This window comes from Atta cephalotes, assembly GCF_000143395.1.
Source record: "Atta cephalotes unplaced genomic scaffold scaffold00005, whole genome shotgun sequence".
Lineage (NCBI taxonomy): Eukaryota > Metazoa > Arthropoda > Insecta > Hymenoptera > Formicidae > Atta > Atta cephalotes.
In genome coordinates this window covers 8,714,063-8,723,637 of record NW_012130069.1, presented here as the reverse complement: position 1 = coordinate 8,723,637, position 9,575 = coordinate 8,714,063, and the positions used below count along the sequence as shown (strand labels likewise).

General features: G+C 24.1%; 1 protein-coding gene across 1 annotated transcript; it reads right to left on the bottom strand.

Annotated features, from left to right (window-relative positions):
• Positions 1 to 351: 351 nt before the first annotated feature.
• LOC105626489 (odorant receptor 30a-like) lies at positions 352 to 1,577 on the bottom strand. Its single transcript, XM_012207789.1, has 4 exons — positions 1,521 to 1,577; positions 1,232 to 1,345; positions 514 to 669; positions 352 to 402 (listed from the first exon to the last, which is right to left on the bottom strand). Exons 1-4 carry the CDS (start codon positions 1,575 to 1,577, stop codon positions 352 to 354), a joined length of 378 nt encoding a protein of 125 aa, XP_012063179.1.
• Between the last annotated feature and the right edge of the window lie 7,998 nt (positions 1,578 to 9,575).

The following is a 9,575-nucleotide window of genomic DNA, read 5'->3' as shown; positions in this document are numbered from 1 at the left end:
TTACATAAAAGTTAATAAAAAATGTGTTAAATATAAGAATTATCAAAGCAAGAATCCATTTAAAATACTAAAGTGTACATGTAACATCACATGTAAACAAATATTACAGCAAGAAGTTCAAATCATATAAGCAATTTTGTTGAGTTTAAAGGAAAATGTATCTTTACAGAAAACTGCTCTAATGTTACGTTGTAATATTTGATTAGAAATATAAAATGAATTATATAAATCCCAAAGACAAAAAATATTAATATAATTTTTAATAATAATTTCTTTATATCAACATAATTTATGCTAATAATACAATATAATGCTAATAATACATTTCTTCAAATTTATCTGTTAATAATGTTAATACATCGCGTATAAGACAGATACATATGATGCTGATGCTTTTATTATCTAAAAAAATTTAGGAAATTTATTTTCAAACATATGTGTGCGCATATACTTTTATTGTATATATATTAAAATTTTTATTTAATCGTTTAGAAAATTTTTCCGAAATCTTACACTCGTAAAAGTTTCCAAAGATAAATTTGTAATTTTTCCTGCCATGATTACAAGTTGCTTTTGAGACCGCAGTATTATAAATGATATAATCTTTTTGTTATTTGACGATAAATCATACCAAAATGATTCATATGCTGCATCGGCAATTGATTTACTCTGAAAATAATGGAAAAAAATATATTTAATTACAAAACATTTCTCATATTTATTTCTTGTATAAATAATATCATTGGAATTATTTTTACACAAATTTTAATTCTAATTCTCTTATTATTACACAAAATTAAAAAAATAAAATAAAAATGATATTTATTATATATTATGTAAGATAGAAACAGTGTGCTATAAAATAGTATTTTAAAGCATTTAGAAAACAATTAAAAATAACAATATATATATATATATATATATTATAAAAAGATTCACTTACATATATCTTTACATATATCTTTCTGTTTTTAAAAAAGAAGAAGCTTTATACATAATAAATGACTAATTAATTACTAGACTTATATATATATGTATATAATTTCTATATTATTTTATATTTAAAAAATATATTTATTATTTCATATGTTATATATGTCATTATTATATACCATGTAGGTATATATTGTAATATTTTTTATGGTATAGGTAAATATTTCACTATAATCATATTACATTAATGAATGAAGTAACAATTCTCTCAGTTAACAATTTCTAAATATTTACTAACCTTAAGATTAAGATATTCTCCAGCAAAGCATAAAATAAAAATTTCCGCTATGACAGCAAGATAAGAAAAAACGGATTTTATTATTACGCTGACACCGGTCTCAATATGAAATGACTATTTTGATAAACAATAAGAATAAATTAAGTATAATGTTAAGTATAATCACACACACACACACACACACACACACACACACACACACACACACACACACACACACACACACGCGCACACACACACACACACACACACACACACACACACACACACAATATTTTTTTGTACTCACAATTATAATAATAAATATCAAACCGCAAATAACTAAAGTGTTCCAAATAACTTGCATTAAAGCAATAAAGGAGAAAAGGTTTTCAATGTTGTCGGAAAACCAGAAAATTTTGTTGTGTCTCTCAATCAATATACCTAACATAGATGTGGAAGTTTTATAAGGAAGAGTTTTTACAGAAATAGTTTTGAATTCTTGACACAGTATATCAATTTGTCCACTTACATGAAGCACCTAAAATGTTAAAATTTCTGAAAGATTCTAAGTTAAAAACATCACATAAGTATATACAATAATGCTCGGTATAAAGAAAAAATCGAATATAAAACGCAGTGTGCTCATAAGTAATATTCAAGCAATTAATTTTTAAAATTTTTCAACGTGTTATAAAAATTATATTATCAAATTATATACAACGTATAAGTCGTATAAAACTAAATATTATCAAACAAGGAGTAATTTCTAAATTTAAACTTTATTCTAAAATCTATTCTGACGTCACATTTTATTCAATACTTTCTATGAGAAATGAAAAGAATGATTTATAAAATTACAACTTACTAAAGTAGAAATTAATGCATTTATAACAGAAAGCATGTATGAATTGAATAACATAAGTAGAAATTGAGTTACAGCCAGCAGCTCAAAAATAGGCCATTGTTGAGCTTTCAAGGGAAATTGTATCTTGATAGGAAATTGTCGCAAGGTATTATTGTAATCTCCGGATTGTATAAAACGAATCGCATAACCGCCGAAAAAATAAGACACTGCAGCAAGTATATTGATACTAATCATAACATTAGAATAAAAATGCGATATGTTAGCTTTGATTGTCATCACATACAAATGCTGATCAGTATCAACGCATTCATGCCAATCATTGTCCATAGCAGCGAGAAGTTGATGAAGGATTCTGTAATGTTGTCTGTATTTTAATTGGACAAATGTTGAGATAGATAAGATATAATAATATAAATGTAATATAATTTTTGTAAAACTCTATAAATTTTACTTAAATTAAGGAATTTGAAACTAGAAACAACTGAGATACACATATTATTTAGAAAACCTAATTGATAACATATAAGAAATTAATAATTTTGTGTCTTAAACGAGTGGGATTAGGAAAGTTAATGTTTGCAGTGACGCCTATCTTACCCACGATGTATCCAAATACTGGTTACTTTAAAAATTATTAAGCTAAAAGATAAAGCTGCTGATAAACTATCAACGAGATCTGAAAGCTGGCTGATCTTGAAGTGTTCGAGTACGTATCGGTATTGGTAATACTGTAAAATCAGTATGCTAAATATGTTAATTAGCCAATATGAGATAGACATTCCCGGCCACACACCAAGTAATTGAAGACCGATCTTCAACACCGGACTAATGGTACTTGTGATTGTCATTCGTACACAGTATTGAAATCGCGAGGAAATAAAGATTAGCACATTTATGCGACACTCCGGTTTGAGAAAGATCTGAAAGAGCACCAGCAGTTTCATCAATTGCAACCCCATACATCCCCACTCATGTAATACATCAATCGCCATTATGCTGTATAGCAAATCGAGATAAAGCTTATTATTTATACAGATATCTTATAATTGTTTCTGATGACAGTTCAACAATGCCTGCAAAATAACAAAGTAAAATATCAAACTTATAAATTTTAAATAAATAATTTGATACGTAATTATAAATGTTTTTTGCGAACGTGTCTCTTAGCAACGCGATACCAATGAAGAGAAACAATATGTCCCATACGTTCATACATCGTAAAAATCGTTAAATACGTGGCAGAACAATGATAATTACATATTAGATTCCATTCTACAAGAACGGAACTGCATTATATTCACACAGTTCTACCTCTGGTTTTAAAGAGATAATTTGTGGGGAGAAACATATGGGATATAGTGAAGTATAATTTCCTTTAATGATTTTAGTAGTGTTATCATGCAAAGAACTCGCTTAAGGAAGAAAATTTAAAAATAAAAAGGAGATGTTATAAACATTTAATTTTAAATATAACTGTATGTCTCTACTGAATGCAATTTTCTGATAAAGGCTCTAAAATATTCATCATATTTCATAGTAATATCTTTTTTATGAAAGAATATACAAGAATATCTTTTTTATGAAAGAATATACAAACAAAATAATTTTTATAATATAAAATAATAATATACGAAAACAAAAAATTATTACTACATTATTATTAATAACATACAATAATACATATTAATAAACAATAAATTATTATTACATACATATAACATAATAATATAAATCAGCAAAAATTATTCAATTTTATGTTGATTGCTTCATATTAAAGATAATTTTAAATTTAAGTAATTAATTTACTCTGATAATTAACAAATAAGAGAAAATATCTATTAATAATAATTCAAATCTAAATTACTTAGCAATATTTTTTATTCATTTGGCTTACATTAATTTCATTATTATTTCAATAAATCTCCAATTTGATTTAAATTAATATAAAGCATTTATAACAGATGCACAGCAGGGTGTCCGGAATAACCATCAAATATTTTGTATGCTTATAGAGCGAACTAAACTAGAACGGAGTCAAGAAGTGACCTCTACTATTTTGCAATTTTCGCAATAGTTAACAAGATATTAAAATCTAAAAATCGGCAAATATTGATTTTTAATAATTTTTTATTCAATTATCAATTTTACAGAAAAATAGAGATAAAAATTGTTTATTTTCTTAGAATTTTTTATCAACTTTTTATACTGTATTTTCTTATATGGCAACTATGTTTACCAACACGAGAAAATACGGTAGTAAAAAAATTTTTTTAAATTGTTATGAAAAGAAAATAAACAATATTTGTCTTTTGCTATTTTTCTGTAAAGTTAATAGTACTTGAGAGGAAGAGAATAAAATTAAAAATATTTCACAATATAAAATATTTTATATACTCATCTACATTTCTGTCTTCATTAAAAATCATAATAAAATATAAATAAATATATTAAAATTTTAGCAACTTTTTGCTGCAGCAGAGATGTCAACATTATATTTAAAAGTATATAACATACCTATTTATGAAATAATAATTGTTTACGAATGAAAACAATCTTACTTAAAATATTAGTTTTAAATAATGTGTTTTGTACTACAATATATTAAAATATTTAAAAAAATATATATTCATGGCTGTATAACTACATATAAACGTCAAAAAATTGTTATATTTATGATTTACTATTTTTTTTTACATATTTACATAAATACTTACTTTGTAATTAAGATAGTTCCCGGCAAAACAAATGATGAAAGTTTCAGTGAAATAAGCATGAACAGTTTTCGCGAAACCTAACACGAAAACATCTATTTCATTATGAATAGCCTAATACAATGAACAATAAAATGAAAAATAAATGATACATACTAATTAAAGCACATTTATTTACAATTTACACAATTTACAATTACGATGAAAAATCTCAGACCAAAATCTTATTTTAAAAAATAACGTATTCCAAATAACTTCCATGAACACAATAAAGAAAAAAAATTTCTCGATTTCCTCGGAAATAATTCTATGTAATAATTCTCGACTAACATTTCAAATATGGACGATGAAAAAAAAGCATTTCTTAAGATATTTTATTCTTAAAGATATTTTAAAACTAATAACACATTATATCAATTATATCTGCTTACGTGTTCACTTACGTGTCTGCTTACAAATCCTAAAATATATACTTACGTTTTTATTGTAATTATTTGAGAACGTTATTATTGTAATTGTTATGTTGTTATGTAAATGTTAGTATTGTAAGCAATATGTTTCAAATATAATAAATAATAATAATATATGAATTTTTAATGAATATATTCAATCATTTGAATTTCTTCTTATAAATTATATTTTGATAACTTCTTATGCAGAAATGTAATAATTTATATATAACAAAATTGCACTGCAAATTATTTAAATGAAAAAATTTAATTTGATAGTATCCATAATTATAATCTTATGTTATAAATTGATCTGTTACATAAAATTTACTAAATACTAATTAATAATATTAACATTAACGTCACATAAATTTGACATTCAACAATATAAACATAATGCCGTATCATATATTGTACACAGGAAATGGAAAGTTATTTTTTGAAAGTAATAAGTTACTGTTACTCGTTACCGAGTAGAAAGTAACAAGTTACCGTTACTATTTTTAAAAATAACTCGTTACAATAAAATTCGTTACCAAAAAAGTAACATCTAATTGTGTTACCGTTACAGTTATCAAAAAGAAAATAACGCAGTTACTAGTAAACGCCGTTATCAAAAAAGTAACTAGTAACTTTGTTACAAATAACGAATAACTTTCATTCTCTGGAGAGTTGCTAATAATAATTATACTTGAATGTGAAATTGTAATTTGTATTTACTTTAGGAAATTAACCAAAATATAAAAATATAAATTTAAAATGTAAGAATTACCAAATAAAAAATGAATCCATTTAGAATACAACGCGAATCCATATAATAATATATATAAAAATATTGTTGCAATAAGAGATTCAAATATCGTGTTGGCAATTGTTGAGTTTCAAAGAAAAGATCTATCTTTATAGAAGTTGTGAAATCACGTTGTAATCATCGGTTAAAAATATAAAATGATTTAATCATTTAAGAAATAAATTACTGAACTTGCCGCGATAACACTCAATAAAGGATTAGAAATAAAATGTATATTAGCTTTAATTGTCATCATATACAAATGCTAATCGATATTGATGCACTTGAGCCAGTTCATTATCCATAGTAGCCAGAATTTTATGAATAACTCTGCAATATATGTTATTAATTTGTCAGGTAACAAATGAAAAAACATTTCATGCGAAATCAATATACTGATGATTTAAGTGTGATGCATTTTTCATTAGAAAAAAATCTGATTATCATTATCATTAACTGATAATAAATTTTAATTTTTTGCAATCTGCATATAAATTCAACGAAATAAAGTTAATATTACATATGCTACGTGATATCTTACCGACAATATGTAAGTATAATATGTAAGTATAATCATAGATTGGCCAATCTAAAGTTTATTAAATTGTAATCTAAAGTTAAAGATAAATCATCGACAAGATTCGAAAGTTTATTGATCTTAAAGTGTTTAAGTATGTGTAAGTAATGAAAATGTACTGTATATAATAAAATATAATATGAAAATCGATCAATGCAAGATGGAATGCGACACATCCGGCCATACACTAAGCAACCAAAAGTCAATCGTCGGGGACCAGACTGACTTTGCCAGAAATACTTTTGGCTATCATTCATAAATAATTGAAGAAAGCGAGGCTGGAAATTAGCACATTTATCCACTGTGACTATGAAAAAGAACTGATATGATATTAACAATTTTTCCAAGAGTGTCCCCATGCGCATGCATATATCCCCACTCATATAAATATGAATCAATTGCTATTATACATTGTGTAGTGTTACATCAATTCGGAGAAGTAATTTATAAGATTATCTTATACATACAGTTTAAATTCCTCTTACAATGTCATAATACATATCTTGACTATGAAGTAATAAGAAATATCATGCATTGAATTATTTTTTTCCGATACAATCTCATCAACAAAAAAAATGGATGTGCATTATTTTCTAAATATTGCCATTACATTGTATTCTGTTGAACACAGAACAATTGAAAGTTCATAATTACACGTTTTCTCGATGATGGAAATTAATTGTATTCGTGGCACTGATCATGAATTTTTAAAGAATCAAGAGAGAAAAAGTTGTTATTCTTCTGATGTATTAAACCATAACATCCTAATGATGAGTACTTCTACTAACGTAAATAATGAATGTTCTTAGAATACATTTACAAAGGTAGTTGAAAAAATTTTAAATAAACTGGACATATTATATTGTAGAAGTATGATTTTACAAACACAAAATAGTGTCGACATAAACTGCTCATGCTTAGACCTACTAGAATAAAGTTTCGATATTTAATACCATGAACATAATAAAGAACTTTTAACACTAGAGTTTTTTTACCGTTTAACCAGATATGATGAACGCTAAGATCATGTTATTTTCTTCTTAACAACTAATTATAAGAAAAGGATAACGTGATTTTAGCACACACCGTACCTAAATTCACATTATTGCAAAAACTCTCTATGTTTTTTTTATTTCTCTTTCTTTTCTATACACTTATTACACAAAATTGTCAATTTAATAAATGACGGTATTATAAACTTCAAAGTACTTCTCAATTAAACAATTCTTATAACTGTTTATTTGTCTAGATATCTGTGTATAAGTTTATTACAGTTATTTATTAATTCCAACTACAATTATAATTAGAATTATTTATTTGCTGTGTCGTATTTAAGTAAGTATTTTTTTTTCTTGTACTAAGAATTATATAGAAAGTCAAAATTCAAACAGCCATAACGTAAAAAAATCACATGTTCATAAGTCAAACTAAAATTTATCTGAAAGCTTATAAATTGTACCTTTAGATACCGACAATTTCATTAAGAAACAGTTTTTTGTCAGAAAAAGATGTTAAAAATACTCAAAAATATCAAGTTTGAGCAATTTCTCAATTTACTCAAAATCTTAACGCGCTACACAAATTCTAATAATGATTTTGTACTCAAAGCGAAAAAATTTTTTGAATATATATATATTAAAAAAAAAGTTTTAAAATATTAAAATATGTTAAAATATACTGTATTATATTTTAAAACTTCTTTTGTAGAAGTGTGTCAATCTGTATACAACAAAATCCTGGAAATTATTTAACGTGAATTTTAATGTAACAGTAATCATAGTTATAATTCTGTATCACAAATTGCTATGTTATAAAAGTTAATAAAAAATGTGTTAAATATAAGAATTATCAAAGCAAGAATCCATTTAAAATACTAAAGTGTACATGTAACGTCGCATGTAAACAAATATTACAGCAAGAAGTTCAAATCATATAAGCAATTTTGTTGAGTTTAAAGGAAAATGTATCTTTACAGAAAACTGCTCTAATGTTACGTTGTAATATTTGATTAGAAATATAAAATGAATTATGTAAATCCCAAAGATAAAAAATATTAATGTAATTTTTATAATAATTTCTTTATATCAACATAATCTAATAATATAATAATGCTAATAATACATTTCTTCAAATTTATCTGTTAATAATGTTAATACATCGCGTATAAGACAGATACATATGATGCTGATGCTTTTATTATCTAAAAAACATTTAAGAAATTTATTTTCAAACATATGTGTGAGCATATACTTTTATTGTATATATGTTAAAATTTTTATTTAATCGTTTAGAAAGTTTTTCCGAAATCTTACACTCGTAAAAGTTTCCAAAGATAAATTTGTAATTTTTCCTGCCGTGATTACAAATTGCTTTTGAGACCGCAGTATTATAAATGATATAATCTTTTTGTTATTTGATGATAAATCATACCAGAATGATTCATATGCTGCATCGGCAATTGATTTACTCTGAAAATAATGGAAAAAGTATAATTAATTACAAATCGACATTTCTCATATTTTATTGAAGTATATTTCTTGTATAAATAATATCAATGAAATTTTTTTACACAAATTTTTACACAAATTTTAATTCTCTTATTATTGCATAAAAATTAAAAAAAATAAAAGTAAAAATGATATTTATTATGTATTATGTAAGATAGAAGCAGTGCGCTATACAATAGTATTTTAAAGCATTTAGAAAATAATTAAAAATAATAATATGTATATTATAAAAAGATTCACTTACATATATCTTTCTAGTTTTTTAAAAAAAAGAAAAAGCTATATACATAATAAATAACTAAATTTATTAGCATTTACTGGACTTATATATATATATATATATATATATATATATATATATATATGTATATATATATATATATATATATATATATATATATATATATATATATATATATTATTATATAATATATATATATATATATATATATATATATATATA

Bases quoted from the DNA above. Each gene is read 5' to 3' on its own strand.
- LOC105626489 (XM_012207789.1), bottom strand. From the start codon at position 1,577: ATGCAAGTTATTTGGAACACTTTAGTTATTTGCGGTTTGATATTTATT. The intron at 1,346-1,520 runs GTGAGTACAAAA...TTATCAAAATAG, and splicing joins TGATATTTATTATTATAATT to TCATTTCATATTGAGACCGG. The intron at 403-513 runs GTAAGATTTCGG...AAATTTTTTTAG, and splicing joins CTTTGGAAACTTTTACGAGT to ATAATAAAAGCATCAGCATC.